General features: G+C 40.1%; 1 protein-coding gene across 2 annotated transcripts in view; it reads left to right on the top strand.

The window, feature by feature from the left end:
• RBMS3 (RNA binding motif single stranded interacting protein 3) overlaps positions 1 to 27,881 on the top strand; it is a 545,220-nt gene that overhangs the window by 358,109 nt on the left and 159,230 nt on the right. For both annotated transcript variants that reach the window (XM_034760833.1, XM_034760834.1), the window contains exons 5-6: positions 8,319 to 8,476; positions 25,914 to 25,993. In XM_034760833.1, coding sequence (XP_034616724.1) covers positions 8,319 to 8,476; positions 25,914 to 25,993 — 238 coding nt within the window. The remainder of the gene's footprint in view (positions 1 to 8,318; positions 8,477 to 25,913; positions 25,994 to 27,881) is intronic.

The following is a 27,881-nucleotide window of genomic DNA, read 5'->3' on the forward strand; positions in this document are numbered from 1 at the left end:
GACTGGTGGAAGGGACCCACTGAATGTCTGTACAGGAATCCCATTTATTCAGCCTTCCCCATCATCACTCCTGACTACTGATGCATCCCTAATAGGGTGGGGCTCAATGATGTCACAATTCAGGGCAAATGGTCTATATCTGAGACATGCCTTCACATCAACCTGCTTGAATTCAGACTGGTCAGAAACGTGTGTGCCCCCTTCCTCCCTCTGATCAAAGACATGCACACAAAAGTCATGATGGACAATGTGGCCTGCATGTATTACATAAACCAACAAGCAGGCGCCAGATTACACTCCCTGTATTTGGAAGCACTACAGCTATGGAACTGGTGCATTTCCCACAATATCATAATATCGGTGGCCTACCTACTGGGAGTACACAACACGACGGCAGAGAGTCTCAGCCACAAATTTTCACCTGACCATGAATGGGAAATAGATTTGGTGGTCCTCCATGACATATTCCAAAAATAGGGGACACTGACAATAGACCTGTTCGCTACTTACCAGAACAAGAAATGTCCACAATATGGCTCCAGGGTGGGGATCAGATGACACTCCATGGGAGATGCTCTCCTCCTTCCTAGGACCAGGGTCATCTTTATGCCTTTTCCCCATTCCCTCTAATACTGAAAATCTCTTTGAAAGTGAAAAAGCAAACATCATACTGATTGCTCTCCACCTGGCCCTGACAGACGTGGTACCCTTACCTGTCACAGCTGTCACTATGTCCACCGATGACTCTTCCAATCACTCTCTACCTGCTGTCACAGAACAAGAGACTCTCTCTCTATCCCAACCTGTGGATTCTGCGACTGAAAGGGTGGGACAGGGACAGGGGTCAGCGGGGGTTCGAGCACCCACAGGGCAAAGAGGAAGTTATTGCCTATGCTACTCATTGTACCTACCTACAAAAGTAGAAAATATAGCAAATCTGGTGTCAACCCAAAGGCATCACCCTGAATGCAGCCATTCTACCGGTAGTCCTGGGCTACCTGTTGTTTCTCAAGAAATCGCATCCTCACTTCATGGTGTTCTTCCCTGACAATGTCAGTCTTAGACCATATCCGAAGTTCACTCCCGAGGTGACTGCCACATTTCATATAAATCAGCGTATTCAGTTCCAACCTTTTATCCCAAACCTCATCAGGATAATAGGGAAGCCATCCTCCATATGCTCGACATGAGGCCTTGGCCTTCTATTTGGACAGAACAAAAGCTTTTAGAAAATCTCGGAGACTCTTCCCCTCCATTTCACATAGATCAAAAGGTACAGCAATTTCAGCCCAGAGACCCTCCAAATGGGTCTTGAACTGTATCAGGCTCTGTTACCACATGTGTAATTGTCTGTCTTCAGTATGCATGCACTCTGAGATTGGTCTCATCTTCCGTCACCTTCTCCAAGGGTATCCCTGTATCAGAAATCTGCAGAACAGTTACCTGGGCATCTACACATACCTTTACAGAACATTGTTATCCTGGGGGACTTGGCTGCAGATGCCAAATTTGGTGCCACTATGCTATCATCTATAACAGACTTGACTTGACTCCAAATCCTGCCATCCAGTGGTGGGCACTGCTCAGGAGTCACCTAGAGTGGAGTACCCATAGGGACACTACTTGAAGAAGAAATTACTCACCTTGTGCAGTAATAATGGTTCTTCGAGATGTGTGTCCCCAGGATGCTCCATGACCCACCCTTCTCCCCTCCACTTTGGAATTCTTCTCATTGACTCTGCAGCAGAGAAGGAACTGAGGAGGGTTTGCCTGCATACACTGGCTTTGGCCTCATGGCAGGCAAGGAGCAGCACGTGCGTGGGCTGAATGGATATTGCTACCAAAGTTATCCGATCAGCACAGGGATGCAGACACACATACAGTAGAGCACACTTCTCAAAGAACCATCATTCTTGCACAAGGTGAGTAACTTCTTCTTTCCTGAATGAATAGTGCACTGTGAGCTTCATAAACAAAAGAAGTCCTTTTTTTCAGTTCATAAAGAGTTCATATTTTTTTCAAATCTACTTGGGTGAAACATAAAAAGATTTTGAGAGAGACCAGGAGAGCACTTTTGGTGTGAATACTCTTATGAGCTTTTTCTATTGCTCTACAGATAGAGGAAATATATACATCAACTTAACCCTTTGTAGACTGTGTGTGGGTGTACGTATCCACAGGGCCGGCTCCAGAGTTTTGGCCGCCCCAAGCAGCCAAAAAAAAAGCCGGAGTGAGGGACCGTCCATCGAATTGCCGCCGAATAGCTGGACTTGCCGCCCTTCTCCAAAGTGGCTGCCCCAAGCACCTGCTTGACAAGCTGGTGCCTGGAACCGACCCTGCGTATCCTGGGCTGCCCAGAGGATTCAGGGGGCCTGGGGCAAAGCAATTTCGGGGCCCCTTCCATAAAAAAAGTTGCAATACTATAGAATACTATATTCTCGTGGGGGGCCCCTGTGGGGCCCGGGACCTGGGGCAAATTGTTCCACTTGCCCCCCCACTCTGGGCGGCCCTGTACGTATCCGTCTTAAGCATTTATTTAAGTATGGTCTAGAAATAGAAATGTATGGAAGGCAAAAAGTAAATGCATGGGGGGAAAGTGTAGTGGTGGGTAAAAAGATATAAATTTGTTTGTAATGGACATTAAATACAATGGTAATGGCCAAACTACTGCAGTAACACTATTTTAAGCCTAAGTAGTTTGGACCATTGTTGTTGTATTTTTATAAGAGCAGGTTTAATTAAAAAAAAAAATACTGGGTCACCATCATCTGATGTAAATCAGTTTAGTGTCATTAATTTCAATGAAGCTATGATGATTTACACCAGATGAAATTCCAGCCCATAACCCTTAAATATAATCCACATTTGATGTATAGCAAAAATGTTCCCTGCCATGCCTGCTTTGCAGACTGCTGTGCTGTGAAAGTTGGACATAGTTTTCTTTTAACTTTTAGAATTCTCTTTCTAGCAAAATGGGTACAGTTCATTTATAAAGGAGAAATGAAAAATGCTATGTGAAGAATTCAGTGGAATGTTCTGTTATTTCATGTATAACATTAATGATAAGGGCTCAATGTTAAAATTTGGGATCAGAATGTTAGACTTGCCTACCTAAAGTTGGGCACCTCTATCTATAGTTAGACATCTAATAAATTAGTGACCTGATTTTTTGAGGTGTCATGAAGTTTGAAAGTGTTGGCATTAACTCCAATCTGTGAAAACTAGCAGAAAGAAAAAGCGTGTAGAAATGGCAAAAATGGAACTCTGGAAAAACCCTTCAATTCTCATTCATGGAATTGATTGAATGTGACCTTCCAGATTAAAGGTCACATACAGCAACTAGCCAGTCAAATACAAACCAAACCAGTTTCCCTATATGATCTAGTATATATTTCAAATGTCCTAGAAGAGTCCCAGGATCTGCAATTTTAAAAAAAGTCAACACTAAAGAACAAGAAGAGATTTTGAACACGAGTCCACAAGAAGAAAGAAATCATTACAAGCCTTCTCTAAATGGTCTCAGTGCTATGACTTGTCCTGAATCCAGACTGGCATTGATCATATAAATTGTGGTTCCAAAGATAAGATTGAAGACACAGCCACTACAGTTGGAACAATATTGTCAAGAAATGAGAAATGTGTGATATGACTATATTTTAAAGAGTAATTCAGTGACATATGGATGGTTTCTTCCATAAGGGTGTAACTGTTATTTAAAGGGAGGATGGAACCTGACTACTAAGCAGCATGACGGAAATAGTAATAATTTTGAATCATATGAAGTGACTAGTGTCTAAAATGTTCTGGATGAGGTTACAGTGATTCTAAAGGCAATCTGTAACTGATATTGATTAGTATCAATAGTGTGATGTAAGTGGTAGTACAGTATCTAATTATTCAAGGACAAGACAACTTGTATATGACCCATAAATATCAAACCTGACTACGCCTGTGTAAAGAGGACTTTGAAGAGTGACACAAAACTAGGTACCACAATGTGTTCACAGAGATTCCAAAGTCAATTTGGAAGATGTAAAGTGAAACTCCTCTTAACTAGTAGTCAGTGGTTAACTCCCTTTTGCAAATTGCTCCCGGGAGTTGAGATGGATTGTTAATAGGGAGAATTAATTCACAGGACTCCTGAGTAAACCAAAATCTCTTTGAAGTCGTCTCTTCCCAGCAAGAGAAGAAAATATTAAATTTTATGCAGAGAAAATATAATGTGGAATTATTTTCCGTTCTATACAAAACAGTGTAAATCACTTGAGGGTAGAGTGGGCAGCCTAATTTAGCCCTTTATGATTTAATACATCTATTTACTGCTCCCCTTTATCATATTGATAAAGGTGTCATAGGTAAATAATGGTCATAGAGCAAACTTTCAGGTGGGAATTCATTCACACTTAAAATTTAGCTAAAATGTCTATGGGTATTTAAAGCCACTGTATTTAATCTGTATCTGCTACAAGGATCAGTGCTTCCTACTCTAGAAAAGGAACTGGAAGATAAACTCTATGGTATGGAACATGGCTGCAATTTTTATTTTTTAAAACTTTTTATTTTTGCCACAGGTATAAAGAAGACTCAATAGTCAAAACAAAATCTCACACTTTAATATTCTATTGAAATAGAATTGTCTCAGTGAGAATGAGGGATGCTGTACAGTTAATGATGCGTAACTGTATTTTCTCTGTTATTCCATCCTCTGCATTCTGGTTATAGGTCTGATTTGCACTACCACTGTATATTTATTTCTAAATAAAAATATGTCGATCCCTGTCAGGCCTGCTGATTCGGGGGGGGAGAAATGGAGGCAATTGCCCAGGGGTCCGGGTGATTTAAAATGGCCCAGGGGCCCCCAGCCGCTGCCGTGGTAGCTGTGGCGGTGGCCGGGAGCCCTGGGTGGGCTGCAGAGCTCCTAGGTGTGCGCACGGGGTGGTACTGGTGGCGGCGAAGGCAGCCTGGTGGGCATGTGAAAGCCCTGGCCGTGCTGGAAGAGCACGCCCAGCAGCACGACTGGCAATTTGCTGGGCACCAACAGCACAGCCAGCAGCAGCTCGCTGGCGCAGCACCGTATAAATGTCAGGCGGACCACGGGCAAGGCTTGTGCGTGCATGTGTGCACAGCCGCCATACTTGGTCCAGCTCCACGCCAATTGACTGTTCTGCTCTGGGACCCGGAATTGCTGTCAGCGGTCCTGATCCCTGCACTGATTGGTTGATTAATCCAAACAGTTAACCAATCAAAAGGCAGAGGTTTGCATAATAATCTGATTATTTCTGAATAACACTGCCTATGAAATTGCAAGTCTTTACTCTGATTGAGTTCTGTGATGTCTCTGCTTTAATTGACTCCACTGCCCAGCATTTTCAAAATAAAGACACTTCCTAATCTTCCCTCTCCCTTCAGCTACAACAAAATAACAAAGCAAAATAACACTTCACAATATACACACAGAAAAAAGTGCAAAAGTGCTGAAAAGGGAAAGTGCTTTTAAAAATGTTAATCTAATTTTTTTAAACTCATATCATGCCTTCCTTGTTCCCAACCTCTCCTCTTTTTCTTCCCCTCTAAATATCAGCCAGGTTTATATTCTCAGAATTGATCACATGATTTGTCTTCACATTGCTGACATTGTAACAATGCCAGCCCCTCGTTCCCAATTCAGTTTTAAAATGCAAAGTAAGCAAAACTGTATTTTAGTTACTGTGGAGGAAAAAGCCTTCTCATCTGGAAAAGGGATGGGGTGTGAGGGAAGGCGTAAAAGGAAGGAGAGGGAGGGAGGTGTTTGTGTTTTGTTGTTTTTATTTTTTTTCCTTTTTCAAGATCAGTTTACTTTTCAACACTTTGCCCCTTTAGGGTTTTATTCCCCCTTCCCCCATAAAATATGGTCACTCATCTATACACATTTTACTATAATAGTAACTTGAGGGTGTTTTCTGGGTTTTTTTATTACTATTTCCGTTTTATAAAATGGCACTTCTTTCAAACTGTTCTGAGGTGTGACACATTACAGGTAGTTCTAGGGGAGACGCATTACGGATAGGACTTAGATGAGGAGGTAATGTGCCGTTTACCATGTGTAGCATTCCCAATGCCAAGCATTCATGAATCAGACCCCAAAAAAGTATGAGGTTGGCTAAAATTCAAGAGACTTTAAAAAATAAGAAATGTCACTTCAGGTTTTTGAGCCTTTAAGGTTCATGATTTCAAGTTTGCATAAATAGAACCTCCCCTTCTTTCTTTCCTTTTTTTTTTTTTTTAAAGGTAAGCTGTGATTCTCCCACATTCACCTATTCCAGGGACCTGGTGCTTTAAGAAAATCACCAAATATTGCGAGACTCTTAATAAAATTGTGAGAGTTGGCAACAATGCACACGTCACTGCAATTTAGCATGTTGGGCACGGTTACATTTGTGATGTATGTGTGTTTGCATGTGCACATGTGAATATAAACTGTATATGTGTGTTTGTGTATGTAATATAATTTATATTTTAATAGAACTCCTAAAGTGTTTAAACTAGTAAAAGATAACTTGGTTGCTTATTTGGTATTATTATTAGGCATAGTATAATTGTTTCCCTATTGTATTTATGGTTCCACATATTTATTTTATGCCAGGTTTATTATGAGCTATTTATAGTGAAATGGAACCGGGTATGTCTGAATTTATAACTTGATGTTCATCTTCCATACATTAAAGGCAAAAATCAGCTGCATGTGTATGGCAGAGATATGCCCTCTTGAACTGCTATAGTGGGAGGTTTCTCTTGCCTTTGAACTTTGATAAGTCTTTGGCCCTGATTCTCTACAGGGCTGCACCTTTTGTAGTCATTTATACCTTTGTACAGTGGTGTAAACTGCTGCAAAATCAGAATTCTCTACTCCCTCACAGTGATGGTGTTCACTTTATAGAGGGGTGAATGAGGTGCAAGGAAGTGGAGAAACAGGCTCCTTGAGTTTGCACTCTATTCACGTATCTTCCTGGAGTTGGGCAAATGCATGGGATTGTTTGTGCTTGTCCACGAACCGAGTTGCACTGGGTTAACTGAAGGTGTGATTTTTTTAAAGCTAATTTAGCTAAACTGATGCACAGGCTGTATGGATATTCTGATTTTGGTTTAAACCAGGCTTATTTTGAGTTATCCTAAGGTCTGATCTACACTGGGAATTTACATCAGAAAAATCTACACCCCGAGAGGAGTAACTATATTGAATTACCCCCCAGCACTAGGTTGTCAGAAGAATTCTTTCATCAACCTTCCACTCAGAGAGGTGGATTATCTACACCAACAGGAGAATCCCTCCCATCGGCGTAGGTAGTGTCTACACTGAAGCGCTACAGTGGTGCAGCTGTGCCACTGTAGTGTTTTAGGTGTAGAAAGCCCTAAGTCAATTGGAAACAGGTTTAAGCTAAACCAAAATAAGCTGCTTGTAAACCAAAATAAGTGTGTCCATACAGATGTTTGCAAGGGTTTAACTAAACTTGTTTAATTAAACAGGTACAAGTCAGGGCTTTTGTTCAAAGTTTTTAATGCTTTTGCTGCACCTGTGTTTTGTATCCCCTTCCTGAGAGTATTCTAGCAAACAAGGTACCAGCAGGAATGTTTGCCAAAACTGCCATTTTAAACTAATACTCTGGAGTATTACTAGAAAGTGATTTTCAAATTTGAATTCTTGAGTATTCACATTCTAACCCATTCTAAGAATTATGCTCATCCAATCAAGGAATAAAACATACACCATGTGACCTATTAGTCAAAAAAGCTTGACGTTTGAATTGGAAATATCAAACCTTCAAAGCAAAAATCCTCATTAGAGCTTGTTGGAAAATTTCCAGAAAAACATTCTCCATTTTCAACCAAGCTCACTCATAGTGACCAAGCTGTAAACAGTCTTCAGGCTGGAATATATGTCTCTGCATACAACATTTGCTGAATATTTTTGAGCAGTGAACACATATGTGGAAATCGTGTTCTGTTCAGTCAACTTCCCAAATCAGGGCACAGTCCTGAAAACACTTGTGCATGAGAGTAACGTCCTGCACATGAGCTGTCCCATTGAGATAAATGGGACTACTCATGGATGGAGAGATAAGCACATGCATGAAAATTTGCAGGGTTGAGGCCTTAATGGGCTCTATTTGACAAATATATTGTCAGCTCTGAATACCTTGCAGAGCTATGCTTCTAACCCTGTTATAATTTCTTGGCTCTGTATTATTTGGCGCACCCACCATTTTTGGATATCGGGAGCCACAAGCTGTTCTGTTAAAGTACTGAGTTTAATTGAGGCTGTTTCTTTTCTTTTATCTTAGCAACAAGAGCAAGACCCAACTAATTTATACATCTCAAATTTACCCATTTCCATGGATGAGCAGGAACTGGAGAATATGCTGAAACCCTTCGGACATGTCATTTCCACCAGAATATTAAGAGATGCTAATGGAGTCAGCAGAGGAGTCGGCTTTGCCAGGTGAAACCCTTGGTCTATTTGATTTATTCTGGTGGGAGGGGGGTTGGGGTTTTTTTTTTTTTTTTTTTTGGCTTTGGCTTTTTGCAAATGCTGTTTCCTCAGTAGCTCTGAAGCCTCATAGCTATGGAATATGCAGAACAGTCAGGAAACAGCATCTTGATCAGATGGTGTGTCTGTACTTTTTCCAGAACTGAAGAATACCAATGCAAATAGGGGTTCATCCCATTGGTCCAAATATTAGTTCTTTACACTTTTGTATATGGAAATAGAATCGCTAGCAATAGTGAACTGTCCATGCATTATCAAGTTTAGATAATAATAAATGTCCTACAGCTGAATGAATTTAGAGATTTAGCAAAGCCGTTCTAACAAAGAAAGGTAAATTTATCAGCAGGAAGAGCAGAGGAGAGGAAGTGTATCTGGAGAAACACAAGTTGCTTGAAAGCCCCAAGGATTTCAGGCTCCTGAGAGGAGGTCAGGAGAAAGATTTACATTTAAGAAACCCTGGCTAGTATGATGTTTTAGACAGAATAGAGTAAACCTTGTGTCGTCATGAGAGAAGGAAGCATTTTCATGTTAACTATAAGGAAATACTTATAGAAAGCTCCCTCAGCTAGAAACACTGTTAAATGCAGTAGGTTTGTTTAAAAATTAATAATAGTAAAGAATGGGATCTGTACATAGAAGGGGATAGAAGAGGTAAGTGAAAGAAGGAGCAACTTATATATCCACTTACACTGTAAATAAATGTCTCCTGCTTCAAAAGAAAAGCAAACATCACTCTGCTTTACAGAACATTCATGAGACTGTACTTTTGAACAGCAAGCAAAATTATGACTGAGTTATCTTATGAATTTCCCTGGAATACACTCTATCTTGGTATATCATGACACTTCTCCCAGTACCATAATGCCACTGAGTAAGGTGGGGTTACTGTGTGATAATGAGGCAGCTTGCAAGATAACTGGCATTGTAATGTTACCTTTGTCCTTGATATACAAGATCATCATATTCAAGGAAATGTTATGGTATTACTGTCTGAATTCAAATGGTAGAAGACAAACCTATCAGTGTAAAAGATGAGACACTATTCTTTACGCACCATCTATGTTAACAATATTAACTTGATTCTCTGAACTCACTACACACAGCTCAGCACTATCGGATGATAAACATTGCATTGTAAATGTTGGCTGTGTTCATGGAAATGTATTTAACTGATAACATTTTTTTTAAACCCAGTGTTAATGCAAGACGAAGGTCGTGTATTTAAGCACACAAAAACAGGAAGGGTAAAATCCTGGCTCCATTGAAGTCCATGACAAAATTCTCATGGACTTGAATGAAGCCAGGATTTCTCAGAGCCACAACTGAATGCTGAAGCTTCACTTTGCCCTTGGGCACTAGAATTTACAATCCAATCTTTAATGACATATTTCTCTTGTAACAAGGCACTATTCAGTTTCTTTTACAGTGTGTATGTCACTGTATATAGATGAGGCGCTTTATGGTTGTCTAGAAGCATGTGGAGGTGCAGGCTAGTACATCTATAGTGTGAGCACACACAGTAGGTGTGTGTGACTATGAGGCAAAGGTGGGATATCAGCAGTATTTATATGGAGAATCGATGACCCTCACCTTTGCCTCCATTAAGGCCACTTTGTACTGCTCTGCAGGTGTAAAGCATACCTAAAGCTCATTTAGCTGGAGGATTATCCCTGTCTGGGGGAGTCCTGGGTGGCTTTAAGCCATCGTAGTGCCCCCTGTGCCTTTCTTCTCCTCGTTATCCCAACTGTAAGTTTCTAACCCTGATGGTTGTGGAGGAAAGCATGAAAGCATGACCCAAAGGGCACCTAAAGGCTTAAAAAAAGATGATGCCACATTGGAGGCAAACAGAGGGTGTCAGTTGAGGAGGGAAATAGAGAAGATCAAGTTAGCTTGAGGATGCTCCTCTTGACCAAGGGAAGCACTTCTGTCTTTGAAACATTTAAGTGAAGGCAGTTGAAATGAAACTATACGATTATTTGAAAAAGTCAGACATTATCTTGGATGCTAATGTGTATTATAGGAACAGAAGATTTCCTCTATTGAATCAAAAGAATGGTCTGTCAAATCCAGTATTTTGCCTCTGATAGTGGCCAATAATTTGATGCTTTAGAGGAGAATGAAAATCCCCCAAATGCACCTCGATCACTATCCAATATGCTGTTAAAAATTGTTTCCTAATGCCTATGGTGTATAGAAAAGGAATAAATAATAAAACAGAAAATATCATAATGAGAATATGTATATCCATGGTGAGCCCATACCTTGAATACTGCGTGCAGTTTTGGTTCCCTCATCTGAAAAAAGAATATATTAGAATTGGAAAAGGTGCAGAGAAGGGCAACAAAAATATTTCGGGGTATGGAACTGGTTCCATACGTGGAGAGATTAAAAAGACTGGAACTGTTCAGCTTAGAAAAGAGATGGCTAAAGGGGCATATGATAGAGATCACAAAATCATGAGTGATATGCAGAAAGTGAATAGGGAAGTGTTATTTACCCCTACTAGGGATAAACACCAGAACTAGGGATCACCAGATGAAATGAATAGGCGGCAGGTTTAAAGCAAACAAAAGGAAGTACTTCACACAACACAGATAGAATCTTTCGAGCTCATTGTGATGGGACATTGTGAAGGTCAAAAGTATAACTGGGTTTAACAAAGAACTAGATAAACCCGTGGAAGGTAGGTCCATCACTGTCTATTAGCCAAGATGTAACTCCATGATCCTTGTGTCCCTAAGCCTCCAACTGCCAGAAGCTGGGACTGGATGACAGGGAATGGATCACTCAGACTTACCCTGTTCTGTTCGTTCCCTCCAAACCATCTGGCACTGGCCAGTATCAGACAGGATACTGGGCTAAATGGACCATTGGTCTGATCCAATAAGGCTGTTCTTATGTTCAGTTTAAGCCCTATCAAATATATGAGCGAGGATTCTGAGTAACATAGCTGCCTGTTGGAAAACTCTGTGGAGTTAGGTTATCTCTTCCAAGTCCCTGGCCCTACATTCATTACCACTTTTGCAGCCATACCATTTTCCTGTCAGAGAGCCTTTTGCACATAGGGGAAAGGGGCAGGATTTGCCGTATAGTATGAAATCAGACTATTCTGAAGTCAAAATGTGTAACTATAAATGCTGCTATTAGTTATAAAACATCACTCTTTAAAAATCCAGTCACTTTATTTAATTGTACTGCACAGGCACTGTGGGACTCTAATAGGGCACAAATTCTTTGCATGCACCACTCTTGGAAATGCAGCCCTTTCAAAAGAAGAAATTTCCAGCCATACCTGGAAACTACTCATGTGCTTTAGGCTCAGTTGGAGGGAAAGCAAGGACTAGGAAATAGCCAATGTGGGTCACTCTACAGCAGCTTGCAGAAGGACACATTGCCTAATGACACTATGTCCTAGTGAGGACGAGAGGATGGAAAATACAGGCAAGGTCGGATCACAAACAGTCAAATAAAAAAGAGTCCCATTCAATTACATCATGTAATGGCAGACTGCTAAAAGGAGACAAGTTTTTAAAGTGCTTATACACCAGTGCTAGAAGTCTAAATAATAAAATGGATGAACTAGAGAGCCTTGTATTAAATGAGGATATTGATATAATAGGCATCACAAAAACTTGGCGGAATGAGGATAATCAACGGGATACAGTAATACAAGGGTACAAAATATATTGGAAGGACAGAACAGGTCATGCTGGTGGGGGAGTGGCACTAATGTGAAATGAAGCATAGAATCAAATGATGTAAAAATCATAAATGAATCAAACTGTACCATAGAATCTCTAAGGATAGAAATTCCATGCTCTAATAATAACGTAGCGGTATGGATATATTACTGACCACCTGACCAGGATGGTGATAGTGACTGTGAAATGCTCAGGGAGATTAGAGAGGCTATTAAAATAAAAAAACTCAATAATAATAATAATGACGGATTTCAATTATTCCCATATTGACTGGTACATGGTACACCTCAGGATGGGATACAGAGATAAAGTTTCTTGACACCTTAAATGACTGCTTCTTGGAGCAGCTGGTCCTGGAACCCACAAGAAGAGAGGCAATTCTTGATTTAGTCCTATATGGAGCACAGGATCTGGTCCAAGAGGTGAATATAGCTGGACCGCTTGTTAATAGTGACCATAATATAATTAAATTTAATATCCCTGTGGCAGGAAAAATACCACAATGGCCCAACACTGTAGCATTTAATTTCAGAAAGCGGAACTACACAAAAATGAGGAGGTTAGTTAAACAGAAATTAAAGGGTACAGTGCCAAAAGTGAAATCTCTGCAAGCTGCGTGGAAACTTTTTAAAGACACCATAACAGAGGTTCAACTTAAATGTATATCCCAAATTAAAAAACATGGTAAGGGAACCAAAAAAGAGCCACCATGGCTAAACAACAAAGTACAAGAAGCAGTGAGAGGCAAAAAAAGTGGAAGTTAAATCCTAGTGAGGAAAATAGAAAGGAGCATAAACACTGGCAAATAAAGTGTAAAAATACAATTAGGAAGGCCAAAAAAGAATTTGAGGAACAGTTAGCCAAAGGCTCAAAAAGTAACAGCATTTTTTTTAAGTACATCAGAAGCAGGAAGCCTGCTAAATAACCAGTGGGGGCCACTGTATGATTGAGGTGCTAAAGGAGCACTCAAGGATGATAAGGCCATTGTGGAGAACCTAAATGAATTCTTTGCATCCGTCTTCACGGCTGAGGATGTGAGGGAGATTTCCAAACCTGAGCCATTCTTTTTAGGTGACAGATCTGAGGAACTGTCCCAGATTGAGGTATCAATAGAGGAGGTTTTGGAACAAATTGCTAAATGAAACAGCAATAAGTCACCAGGACCAGATGGTATTCACCCAAGAGTTCTGAAGGAACTCAGATGTGAAATTGCAGAACTACTAACTGTTGTCTGTAACTAATCATTTAAATCAGCTTCTGTACCAGATGACTGGAGGATAGCTAATGTGACGCCAATTTTTAAAAAGGGCTCCAGAGGTGATCTCGGCAATTACAGGCCTGTAAGCCTGACTTCAGAACCTGGCAAACTGGTTGAAACTATAATAAAGAACGAATTGTCATACATATCGATTAACGTAATTTGTTGAGGAAGAGTCAACATGGTTTTAGTAAAAAGAAATCATGCCTCACCAATCTACTAGAATTCTTTGAGGGGGTCAACAAGTATGTGGAACAAGGGGATCCAGTGGATATAGTGTACTTAGATTTTCAGAAAGCCTTTGCAGCTCATTCACCAAAGGCTCTTACACAAAGTAAGCTGCCATGGGATAAGAGGGAAAGTGCTCTCATGGATTGGTAACTGGTTAAAAGATCGGAAAGAAAGAGTAGGAATAAATGGTCAGTTTTCAGAATGGAGAGAGGTAAATAGTGGTGTTCCCCAGGGGTCTGTTCTGGGACCAGTCCTATTCAACATATTCATAAATGATCTGGAAAAAGGCGTAAACAGTGAGGTGGCAAAATTTGTAGATGATACAAAATTACTAAAGATAGTTAAGACCCAGGCAGAATGCGAAGGGCTACAAAGGAATCTCTCAAAACTGGGTGACTGGGCAACAAAATGGCAGATGAAATTTAATCTTGACAAATGCAAAGTAATGCACATTGGAAAGCATAATTCCAATTGTACATATAAAATGATGAGGTCTAAATTAGCTGTTACCACTCAAGAAAGTGATCTTCGAGTCATTGTGGGTAGTTTTCTGAAAACATCCACTCAATGTGCAGCGGCAGTCAAAAAAGCGAACAGAATGCTTTGAATAATTAAGAAAGGGATAGATAATAGGACAGAAAATATCATGTTGCCTCTATATAAATCCACGGTATGCCCACATCTTGAATACTGTATGCAGATGTGGTTGCCCCATCTCAAAAAAGATATATTGGACTTGGAAAAGGTTCAGAAAAGGGCAACAAAAAATGCTTAGGGGTTCGGGAATGGCTTCTGTATGAGGAGAGATTAATAAAACTGGGACTTTTCAGCTTGGAAAAGAGACGGTTAAGGGGAGATATGATTGAAGTCTATAAAATCATGACTGATGTAGAGAAAGTAGATAAGGAAGTGTTGTTTACTACTTCTCATAACACAAGAACTAGGGGTCACCAAATGAAATTAATAGGCGGCAAGTTTAAAACAAACAAAAAGAAGTATTTCTTCATACAATGCACAGTCAACCTGTGGAACTCCTTGCCAGAGGATGTTGTGAAGGCCAAGACCATACCAGGGTTCAAAAAAGAACTAGATAAATTCATGGAGGATAGGTCCATCAGTGGCTATTAGCCAGGATGGGCAGGAATGGTGTCCCTAGCCTCTGTTTGCCAGAACCTGGGAATGAGCGACAGGGGATGGACCACTTGATGATTACCTGTTCTGTTCATTCCCTCTGGGGCACCTGGCACTGGCCACTGTTGAAAGACAGGATACTGGGCTAGATGGACCTTTGGTCTGACCCAGTAGGGCCTTTCTTATGCCAGGGGAAGAACTGTAGGCTGTGGTTGGATCTCTGGAGCGGAACAAGTGAGTCTCCCTATGTGTGGTGAGAGCAAGCCAGGAGCCAAGAATAAAACTGGTGGGAAGCCCTGATCCAAGGATGTCTGTGAAGCCCTGAGGAGCCCAGATACAGGGGTGATGGGTTGCATAACTTTTGTTTAAATTAATTACAAACAAGACCCCAGAAAGGGAGATTTTAATCTGAAACACCAGTTGTTTGGTGTGCAATTACCCTAGCAACACATAAGAAGAGGAAACTGAGGCATGGTGGCATACCTCAAGGGGAAAGATACATCAGTCGTGTTACAGTGTCAAATCCTGATCCCATTGATGTCAATGTTAAAACTCCCCATTAAATCAATGAGACAAAAATTTGGCCCTAAAATCCTCTCGTAAAAATTCTTAGGATATTTTTGTTGAAAAGTAGCAGCTCTTCAGATGTAGTCATGTAGACGGGTTCTTTTGTAACAGAAATAATATGAATGCTCTAGGGTTTTTTCTTTATAAATACCATAGTTAAATGTTCAATTCTACACTATAAATTACACTGCAGAGTGAGCCTTTTTCTAAAGATGTTTTTGAATGGTAAGTACAAAAAAGTGTTAGAAGCCACTAACTTTTTTTTTATTGTGTTTGCTCTCTCGTAACTTAAAATGACCTTGCAAGATTCAGCCCCAAGCAACATTTTACAGCAAAGTCATAAACCTCCAAAAAGAGAAATTTATGATGGAAATGCTGACAGCCAGACACTCAACCATTGCAGTGCTAGCGGGTGCCAGTATAATACTGAACCTGTGAGTGAGAAGACAGTAGCATAAATCACCCAAGGTCTGGCTAGAAACGACAGTGTGTTCATGCCATCCATTTCCCTTTTCCAGTAACATGAGAGAATTTGTCCAACATAAACTGTCTTAAAATAATGTTATGGTACTGTTCACAGAGGATGACCAAAGTTAAGAATTTCACAATTATGTTTCTCCCGCACCTGAGAGAAAGAGGAACATTGAGAAAGAACTTTGTCTTCTTTTTTTGTGACTAGATGTTTTGGATTTGGGGGTCTGGTGTTACTTTGTTGCATGATTAATATTCTTTTAATTATGTTTTTAATTGAGTGAATTTCTTTGCATATGTTTGTGGTTTTTTAATTAAAATAAACTGATGTTTATTGCCTTTGTTACACTTTACATTTAGTCTTTGTGAATCATATTTGACTAGATGCCTGAAATGTACTTCATGGACTAAAAAAAGCAGCATGGAACATGGGCAGCACGCAGTAGGCCTCATCAGGGTCTTGTCTCATTTATACCACACCTCTATCCCGATATAACACAAATTCAGATATAATGCGGTAAAGCAGCGCTCTGGGGGGGCAGAGCTGTGCTCTCCGGCGGATCAAAGCAAGTTTGATCTAACGCGGTTTCACCTATAACGCGGTAAGATTTTTTTGGCTCCCAAGGACAGCGTTGTACCGGGGTAGAGGTGTAGTTTTACACTGATTTTAAGGGAAATGGAATTGCTCCTGATTTAGACTGGCCTAGTGAGATGAGAATCAGGCCCTCAGTCTGCTTTCTCAGATATAGTGGTGTATAATAAAAGGGCCGCTCGTAGCATCTCACTAGTGTGCTGCACATGGATTTTGTGTGCTCATGTGTGATAAACAAGTTCCTTTAATTTGAGCAATACAGATTGCAACCAAACAGTGAAGCCTCCCTAGATCTACCTCTTACCAACAGAGAGGGTGTTTGGTACAAGGGAACACAAGCTAGCTGAGTTAGCCATAGGAAGGAATGGCTTCACAGAATGCAGCCATATCAGGATATTACATTTCAAGAAAGCAAATTTGTGAACTTATCCAGTGAGTTTAGTACTCTGGTAGGAGGTAGTAAAATCCTCGAGTATGGAAGAAAGCCTGGAGAATGCTGAGAGACCCCATAACTACATGCAATAGGCTACAATTCCTCGGGGGGAATAAAAAGAAGAGAAGGAATGAAAAGGAGCCAAAATAGTTTCACAGTTACAGCTAATGAAACCATGCTGGGTCCATCTACTGGGAACAGGTGATTTGTTTGAGGGCTCAGATTTTCTCTTAGGCACTCTCCACGCTTCCCTTCTCACTCCCAGGAACACCCTGACATCTTCCCAATCTCTCCCATACCCAAAACACATACCTGTATTGTCTTTTTGGGGAGCAGTGTCATGTGTCCCACTGTACATGTGCGCACACACACTCTCTTTCTCTGTCTCGCTCCCTGCCCCTCCCCCTCTCCCCATGTCCTACCTTGTCTGGTTCTCAGGCGTGGCCGTTCTCACATCTGAATTTAGGGGACAAAGAGGGCCATTTCCCCTTCTTCCATTCCACAGGATTCCTGAGTGAGGAAAGAGAAAGCATCCTATCGCTCTTCCTCCCGCCCCAAACATACATACAGGTATCAGGAGGGAGATTCTGACACACCACAGCCAGCTGGATCCTAGATCAGTGGTTCTCAATCTGAGGTCCATGGACCACTTGCGGCCCAATCAGCCCACAGCTGCGGCCCATGTGACATCCTCAGGGCCATACAGGTAGTACATGTATTGTGTTGATATGGCCTACGTAACACACACACAGCTGCATATGCAGCCCACAATGGTTAATAGGTTGAGAACCACTTCCCTAGACTAGCCACAAGGACCTACAGTGCATGGTTAGTGCTTGACAGTAAAGTATCATAGACTGTGTAATAGTTTCTCAAATAAAGTAATGTAAACTCCATGAGTGGAGGATAGTAGATGGAAAAAAGTACTACAAAATGTGTTGTAATAAACTATCGTGCACTGGACTAGATCAGCTCTAATTGCTGTGGTTTGATGATTCTCCAAAATATTCAGCTGTATTTTAGCCCACCTATTCTCATGCTCCCACCAAACAAAACCTCTATCCTGGACATGGTCAGAGAGCATAAGAACATAATGTGGTCTGAATTACATGGCTGGGAACTATGAGGTCCTGATTACTAATCCTGGGTCTGACTCCAATTCCTTCTGTGTCCTTGGGCAAGTCACTTAACCTCTTTGCTGCAGTTTCCTTATCTGTAGAATATTATTTTTATTTCCTACCACATAAGGGTATCACAGACATTACTTGATTAATGTTTGCAAAACACCTTAAGATCTTCATACCGGTATTAATATAAAAATTAATAACTCACAGAAGGGAACCATAATTTAAATATAACAGATACCCTTTGATTCCAAAAAATCTCCCAATATTCAGTTGGAATTTAAAAATACGGGGCCTAATTCTCACACAATTTACAGTAAGGAGTCTAAAGGGGCCTTAGTGTAAATGCAAACCAAGCCCGCATAGTTTTATTGCTTAGTGATAATTACAAGATATCAAATATTTGTTATACAATAGCCACTTAATCAGCATGTTGCTCTTTCTAATATATGGTTATGTTCTTAAACTTTTACTTGACATTTTATTAATCTGCATAATGAGTAAGTACAGTAGATTTATTTCCAGGAGGTTTTCTATATATTTATTTGCACTAATATTGTGAAGGATCCCCATTATTTATAACAACTTATAATGACCAGTGTGGTGCCACATTGGTCTATAGAGGTGAATAATATACATTTTTAAAATAGAATAAATTTTTGTTTGCTAGAGAAGGATAATCCTCAAATGGTTTGGTGGTGAGATTCACTAAGTTTAAGCATACAGAATTCTGATTCTTTATATGAACTTTCTCCAAACATCTTGAGTTTGCAAATTTGGGCTGGAGATTTGATGAGAACAGCTTTTCTTTAGAGATTTTCTACACTTTCCTGCTGGACCAGAAATATAGTAAGAATAGCTCTCTTTATAGTATTTGAGCGCCTCAATTTCTGGTCTTAATCAGAATCAAGAAGTACAGAGGCAAATGAAAAGGAAATTCAAGGTTTTTAAAATAATTATCCAAACCTTTAAGAATATTAAAAGGATTTGGCCTATGACTTTGGTGGGGTTTTATTTTCTCCAAACTAATTCTTATCCAACAATGATATTTACAAGATGCACCCTAGTACCATCAGAAATGTTGCAGGGCATGAACTGATCTAGGGCCTGGGACTTTTCCCATTAAACTGTGGACTAGTACCAAAAGTGCACTATTAAAGAGAGTTTGAAAGTGATATCTTGTGAACCATCTAGAACAGAACCAATTTTGTTTTACCACTAGAAAGTTGGTATTACCCATTTTTCACAGGTATATTACATCCATCTCTTTACGTGACAAATTGTGACATTATTAGGATCTTTATTTTTACAATCTTGTTTTCCAGTTTATTTCTTTGTTTCTTTTTCTTTATTTCGTACATAATTTTTGTGGCCATTACTTAAAACAAACAAAAAACCAAAACAAAACAGGATGATGCAGACTTCAATCCTATGTTGAGTTCTGTGATGGTGGGCCCTTTTGCCCACACACAGCCCCTTGTGTAGGATCAGGCTCTTGTACAGTATGTAACATGAGAATCCCAAATGTTATTTCTGCCATAGCAAGTGCTGAGGGTGTATCAAAATTTCAATGGAATTAAAACAAGATGGTAAATTAGAATGATAGGGAAGTCAGGTTTCGATATCTCACCACCTGCCAAGGCTAGAAACATATTGGGAAACCAGCAAAACTGTTTCCAGGAGTAATAAACATTTTCTGCCGCTAGTCATGAATTAATGAGTAGTCTAAAACACATCAATGAGTTGTTTCAGTTTATTAAATAAGATATTGCACATTTTAGGATAATCTCTTAGACGTACTCTTTTACTACTTTCTTAAAGCAAAAATAATTAAATCCTTCAAATCCCAGAGTAATTTTGCCAAATTATCACTATCCATTTAATTTAATCCTGCTAACAGTGACGACATTCAGAGTTAAATTTTCAAGTTTAGGTGCCTAAATTGCATCTTGCAAACATAAGCATATATAAATTCAAACATGGAATTGTGGTCCAGATCCTCAGGTGGAGAAAATTGGCATAGCTCCATTCACCGGCCCTATGTATGTGTGCAAAATGGATAATCTGTAATTTCCCTCAGGAGAACCATAAGAGGAACTAATGCAGTGGGGGAGGGGGAAAGATTTCACAATATTGCTTTATTTTCAGAATGCCAGAACCTTCTCTGATTTTCCAGATCCTCCAGGAGTTGGGGAGGGAACTGAGGACATGATTCACTAGATTACCCTGGCCACATAGTCCTCATAATTCCATTTGCAGATTAACTCCTGTTTACCAATCACCTAGGGTCATTGTTACAAACTGTACATATAACCACCCACTTGCGTATGTAATTATTTGTTTTGTATGCACAAATACATATTTTCCAATTTTTGTCTATCTTGCATATTTTTATATATCTTGTGATTTTTCTGCACAGGAATGGACAGTGGGTGCAGCATGATCAGCCAGCTTTGAAAATGTGCCCTTCACAGTCAGTGTAGGAAGTCTAGGCTGCCAATAGTATGTCCTTGCACTAACTCACTGTATTCTCAGAGACAAAGGGTAAATTCTAATATATGGTGCTGCAGGTCCTCATACTGTGGTGATGCATGGGCTCTATCCTTCATTCTAAATGTTCCGGTTTTCTATGTGAAGTCAAACCTTAAGAGTAAGGGGGTAATTTTTCAGAGGTCTCCATTTGTGAACCCACAGCTTTGTTCATAGAAGTGCCTTGAGTGTGCAAAACTTATGCAATAGCAATAAATGTATGGATTGCAAAACCCATCTGCACTCAATTTACAGCCAATTTATGTAAATTCTGTCCTTTAGTGGATAGGTTTTGAAAATTTTGAATTCTTTTTAGCACTGTTTTTATTTAAATAAAAAATTTGCCAGTGCAACAAAATGCACTGCAATTAGCTATATATATATATATATATATATATATATATATATATATATATATAAAATACATACAAACACATATATGTCTGCACACACATACAGTTATGCACTTAATATAATATATAAATACAGCATACAAAAACTATGTTAAAAGAACATTATTAAGCTTGCAAAGTCTAGCACTCAAAAGTTAAGAAATGCCAGAATTTGTCCCTTGTGTGTTTGCATTATGATACGGTCTTGAATTACATGGTCACACAATTTTTTTCCACAGGACTGTTGACTCATTCAGTCCCCAATGGCTCCTAGTCCCAATCTTCTTTCCCAGAGTCCTCTCAGTTTCTCCCTGCACAGACTTTGGCCTGATCTCTTTACCCAACCAGTCCTGGCTCCTAATCAGATCTGTCTGATCCCCCCCCGTCACCTTCTTCCCACACCCACTAGTTCTCAGTCCCAGTCTCCTTGTCCAGCCACTCTCCGTCTCCCTGTGCCTCCTCATCTGGTTTCAGTCTCTTCTCTTCCAACTACTGGCTCACAGCACCACCAGCCCAGTCTCCACCATCCCCTTACTCCAGGGGTTCTCAAACTGGTGGTCGGGAGCCCTCAGGGGGTCACGAGGTTATTACCTGGGGGGTTGCGAGCTGTCAGCCTCCACCCCAAACCCCACTTTGCCTCCAGCATTTATAATGGTGTTAAATATATAAACAAGTGTTTTTAATTTATAAGGGGGGGGTTGCACTCAGAGGCTTGCTATGTGAAAGGGGTCCCCAGTACAATAGTTTGAGAACCACTGCCTTACTTCCATTCCCAGTTTCCCCTTTCCCCCTCTCCCCACCAACCTAAGGTTCCAGTCTTCAGCCAATCTATTCCCTGGTCCCCCAGATCCAGTTCTTGTCCCCTACGCATTCAAATCACACGGCTTCCTCCTCTTTGTGGCTTCATCATGGGGGGATCGGGGTGAGGAGAGGGTCATTGAAAGCACAGGAGAAATAGGTTTCCTGCTCTCAATTTAGGTGCCTGGACTCTCACCCAGCCCTGGCACAGCTTGCAGCCCAGAACTACAATTGCTGGGAAAGTTCTGCTTAGCCCCATGCTGGACTATGCTTGGCGCAGACAGAATCTTGGGGAATTTAGCTGCTATAATCGAAGAAACTTATGTGTAATGTGATTTTTTTTAAAAGGCTTATAACTTGCCCAGATTTGGTCAGATTTTCACAAGGACAGTGAAAGCACATCTCTGACAACAACTGTCAAATTTCAAGCCCTTGCTCCAACGCATGGGGATGCTACAGCTTTCCAAAGCAAATGAAGCCAGAATTTTTTAATGTGGGCAAAACAATGTATTTTTTCCTAATCTTGTTCTCGGGAACAGTTGAATTGGTTTGGCTGAAATTTTCCCTAATACAAATCCACCTGAGGCAGATACCCATCATGCAATATTTCAGCCCAAATGGTGACAGTTTGGTGAAGTTGTAAATAATTGAAAATAAAGTCTCATAATGGAGTAGTTATAATATTATTGTCCTATCTATTTCCTATATCGCCATACCACCCCAATGATTTTATAACCTTAAATATTTTACACAAAAGAAGAGTTGATACTTCACCACATACTACATATATATATTTGAAAATTATAATACACACATCTGTCCATAGGTGGGAGACGCAACCAAGATGTCTCAGGTGTTACTTAATGGCTAGAGGTCTAATTAACATATTTCTGGAGGGAAGGTCTACCTGCCACACACAGCTGTTCGGAAAGACTCGAGGGGATTCAGGTAGCATGGAGGAATAATGCATGCGGTTGTAGTTATTCAGCAGCACATCTGAATCGAACATGTAAAGGCGGCTTTGTCTATTATGCTGCCTTTTCAGGCCAAGTTGATAATGCTAGTGTCGGTTTCAAGTGAAGCGTGTGCCAGATTACAGATAGCTAGTGCTGGCATTTGAGAGCCGTTAATTGTGAAACTTGAGAAGAAAATGGGCGCATTCTTTCTAAGACAGCTATTCAGGAGATGGCCTTTTTATCCCAGAGCACTGTGGGTTTCACTTTTATTCCCTTCCCACATAAAATGCATGGAGTGCACTGAGGCTCTTTCACTTGGCAGCTCCTCTATTGCATTCTTTGCCGGGGCTGCTTTGGCTTGTTAAAATGTGCCCCGTGTATTCAAATGAAATTGTTACTGCTGTGTGGTGCAACATAACGTGGTTTGACACTAAGCGCCCGTAGCTACAGAAAACAGCCTTTTCTTGCATTTATGCTTTCAGAGACAAGAGTCTCTAAAGGCTTGCTGCAGACATTCGCTTAGTTGAATCTGAATGAAGCCAAAGTGAACAATCTAAGTTGCTGTCTTTGTGCTCGTGGAAACAGCCCATCCTACATGATATGGCAGTAAAAACTGAGCTACAAAAGACTGTCTCATGGTTAGAACCCAGAAGGGACAATTTTAATGGTTTCACCCAAAACAAATTAACAAAAAATTTTGTACTGCTTGGACTATTAATCAGCCTATTCTCTTTCTCAGTTTTTTTTCTAACTCTTGGCAAACTCCTATCCAAGGAGATAAGCTGACCCTCTCAGCGCTGGGTTAAGGCTCTAGAGAATATATACGCTCTGCAGAATGTTGTTCTTTCCCCCTTTACTAGTCTGTGGTAGGAGTTGTATAGGAATTCATTTAAGAAGGATCTTGACTTGTGAGAATGAAGTAATACTTAAGTCATTAGAGTCTCCTAGCTGGAAGTATCAGAGGGGTAGCCGTGTTAGTCTGGATCTGTAAAAGCAGCAAAGAGTCCTGTGGCACCTTATAGACTAACAGACGTATTGGAGCATGAGCTTTCGTGGGTGAATACCCACTTCTTCGGATGCACACCTAGATCAGAATCAAAATATGGAACGAGTATTGAATATAATCTTTCAAGAGAGCCCTCCTGAAAAAAAAAATCCGCAAAGTGATATCTGTAGTTTCTTTGCTGCCTAGTTATGAGTCGTCATTCCTGTCCCCCCTCCCCAAACATTTTAATTCCTATTGTGCAGCATGGGCAACTGTTCTCAGTATCAGTTAGCCTGCTGAGGGGTCTGGTTAAGTCTTGTAAAATGGCTTGTACATTTCTTAAAGTGATATAAACTCGGCCCAGGATTTGGCTCATACCTTTGTATTCTTTATAATCACTTCAGTCCTATAGGTGCTTATTTATTATTACTGCTGCAGTCCTGTGGATGTCTTAGAACTATGATTCACAATTATATGATTGTATATATATCATATATAAAATGATGAGTCATTTCACCAGGACAAGATCATGTGCAGTAATGTCTGTCTCCCTCCAGGGCTTGGACTCATGTAATTTACAAGTACAAATTGCTGTTGGTTTTGTTTTATAATCAATTTTCCATAATTTATTTACTCTGTAATAATGAAATCATAGAAATGTTCTCAATGAAAGCTTCTCAAGTCCAGGCCGCTATGCTTAGGCAGTCCCATGTATACCTAGATTATCACTGACAGCGGGTTATCTAACCGCTTCTTAAAAACGTCCAGTGATGCTGATTCCACAACTTCCCTTGAAAGCCTGTTCCAGTGTTTAATTATCCTTATAGTTAGAAAGTTTCTCCTAATATCTAACCTAAATCTCCCTTGCTGCAATCGTTTCTTGTTCTGCCTTCAGTAGATATTGACAGCAGTTGATCACCATCCTCTTTATAACAGCCCTAAAATATTTAAAGACTTTTATCAGCCCCCCTTTAGTCTTCTTTTCTCATGACTGAACATACCTAGTTTTTTAAATCTTTCCTCAGAGGTCAAAAAGCAACAGAAAGTCCTGTGGCACCTTTAAGACTAACAGATGTATTGGAGCATAAGCTGCATGCATCTGATGAAGTGGGTATTCACCCATGAAAGCTTATGCGCCAATACATCTGTTAGTCTTAAAGGTGCCACAGGACTCTCTGTTGTTTTTTACAGATCCAGACTAACACGGCTACCCCTCTGATACTTGACCTCATAGGTCAGTTTCTCTAAAACTTGTATCATTTTTGTTGCTCTCCTCTGGACTCTCTCCCCTTTTGTCCACATCTTTCCTAAAGTGTACCTCCTGAAACTGGACACAATACTCCAGTTGAGGTCTCAGCAGAGCCAAGTAGTGTGGGACAGTTAAACTCCTGTTAGTACATCCCAGAATAATATTACCCTTTTTTGCAAATGTCTGCAATTGTTGGCTTATATTCAATTTGTGATCCACTCTAACCCCAAGATCCTTTTCTGTTGTACTATGGCTTAGCCAGTTATTTCTCATTGTGTAATTGTGCATTTGATTTTTTTGCTTGTTCTTCAATTTATCCAGGTCATTTTGAATTTTAATTCTTTCCTTCAGAATACTTGCAACCCATCCCAGCTTGGTGCCATCTGCAGATTTTATAAGCATGTTCTCCACCCCATTATCCAAGTCATTAATGAAAACCTTGAATAGTACCACATACATGATAGACCCACTAGTTTCTTCCTTCCCATTTGGCAGCAAATCATTAACTACTCTTTGAGTAGTTTAAAAAAAATTGTGCACTCACTTTATAATCCTGAATTATTGTCATTTTACTCCCCTTCAGTTTTAGCTTAGATCCTGTATCTTTTGCACATTCTTTGGGGGCATTTTGGGTGCATCAGAAATTTGGAATCAGGTCCTGAGTTTTTTTCAAGAAACATTTGACATGTCCTTGTTTGAAATGCTCCCTAAGACTCAAAAGCAAGCTGTTCACTGCCACGGTTCCAGCCTGCATGCAGCCAGGAAAAATGCTGCAATGCTTGATAGTGGCAAGTTCTCCTTGCTAGCTAACACCATATTGTAATGAACGGCTCCACCTGCATCTCTGCAGAATTCAGCAAGAGCAGCTTTTGAGATTTCTCTCGACATCTGTGTCGGGCCTTCCTTTGCTGACTGCACACTTTCATAAAACTCTAATAATAATTGCTTCCCCCTCCCCCTTTTCTTTTCCAGAATGGAGTCTACAGAAAAATGTGAAGTAGTAATTCAACATTTTAATGGCAAATATTTAAAAACTCCACCTGGTGTACCAGGTAAGTGTTTCCATTTCTTCTTCACTAAAATAACATCAACATTCCTGAGGCATATTAGCCGTTTTAGATTATAGGAATGCTGGAGTACATGCTGAGAATTGCAATATTATAGGTTTGCTGTTGTGTCTCCCCATCTAAGCAAACACACATCGTTTATTATGAGCAGTGATCATTGTTTGTTTATTTTTGTTGTTACCCTCCAATCCTCATTGAATTTACAATGTTGGCCCTGCCCTCGTTAGTACTATTCGAACATTTATGTATGACAAAAAAGAAGTGTAAATAATCACTGCAATAATTTTTCCTGTATACATTTTCCATTTTTATTGTATGGATTTTGTTTGAATTTCTCAATCGGGGCAAAATCCAGATAGATAAATAGTAGTGGTGTTATAATGTTAGTTTAAAAAAAAAAAACAAGAACAACAAAGGCTGAACTGATATTTCTGTGCTTACTGAGATTAAAGTGATAGGGGTTTCTAAACCTCTTAGCATTTTTGTTCTCCTCTGGACTCTCTCCAGTTTGTCCACATCTATCTTAAATTGTGCTGCTTGCAACTGGACACACTACTGCAACAGAGGCCCCACCAGTACCAGGTAGAGCAGAGCAACTACCTCCTTTGTCCTACAGACAACACTCTGTTAATACATTCAAGAATACCTCAATACCACACTTCTTTCTGATTTATTTCCCGCCCCCCTAGTTTGTTTTACTTTCCACATTTGACAACACTTTGGGTGAAATCCTAACCTTACTGCAATCAGTGGAAAAACCCCCATTGACTTCAGTGGGGCAGGATTTCAATCTTTGTGCTTAGTCAATTTCGCTATGGTCAGTTTCTCCTCTGGCTTGTCTGATTCTCTCTTAGAAGAGTGGAGACTAAAACCTAGGAATACAACAATTGGTAGAGGATCTCAAGAGTATTTGTAATATCTGCAGCTACTATAGATTAATTCATTTAAAGTTGCCTATGTTTTTGTATTTGTCACTGTCTCCTTAATAACTTCAGCTTTTAGGGTATCTATATAATACATGCTTTTTGTACTTATCTTTTGTTCTTGCAGTGACTCAATTAAATCTCATCATTTTCTGTTAGAGGCAGAAAATTTAGCATCATCGTATGTTTTCAGTAGCATGTACATGCCACACATAAGGCTCTGACAATGGGCCTCATATGCCTCACTGGCAGCACATATGGGAGGTAAAGGAGTGACAGTGTTCTCAGTGAGAATTCCACTGGTGCAGAAGCCACATAAAGGTGGCATATATGGCTCCACATTGTCTCTCTCTTCTCAGCTCCCAAGGGTGGCAGATGGGGAGCGGATGATGGGAGAGCAAGTGGTCATAACACTTTGCAGGCCATGCCATCCCCTGAAGCAGGCGGAATCAGGGGTGATTCAAAGGTTCTCAAAGCCACTTTTCCAATACTACCTGCTCCTGCACTGTGCTTCCCCTGATTTTATTTCTGGGTTTTCTAGCTACTTTCCTATTCAAAATGTTTTAAGGATAAATACAAAAAGGTACTGACTTCAGGGTTTGCCTTAGGGGGGTGAATATTTGCTTTTGATAAATTAAGGATGTTGGTGATGACGACAATGTGGAAAAAGAAACTGAGAGCTGAAGACATATAGTAGGTGCTTAACCATTCAGCTGTGGATGTTTTAAATAACTACTCATTCATCACTAGCCTGCATAGCAATGTATAAATTGTTATGGCTTGATTTTGCTGATTTCATTTAGATATATTTGTCCAAGGAATATAGTCAAGTTGGAAATAATATATAATGTTTGTGGGTTATATATACATTCAGACGTGTATATACACAATATATATATGAAAGATGATGGCATTAAGCTATGTATTAATAATTTCCATCATAGCATTGT

Source organism: Trachemys scripta, chromosome 2, assembly GCF_013100865.1.
Source record: "Trachemys scripta elegans isolate TJP31775 chromosome 2, CAS_Tse_1.0, whole genome shotgun sequence".
NCBI lineage: Eukaryota > Metazoa > Chordata > Testudines > Emydidae > Trachemys > Trachemys scripta.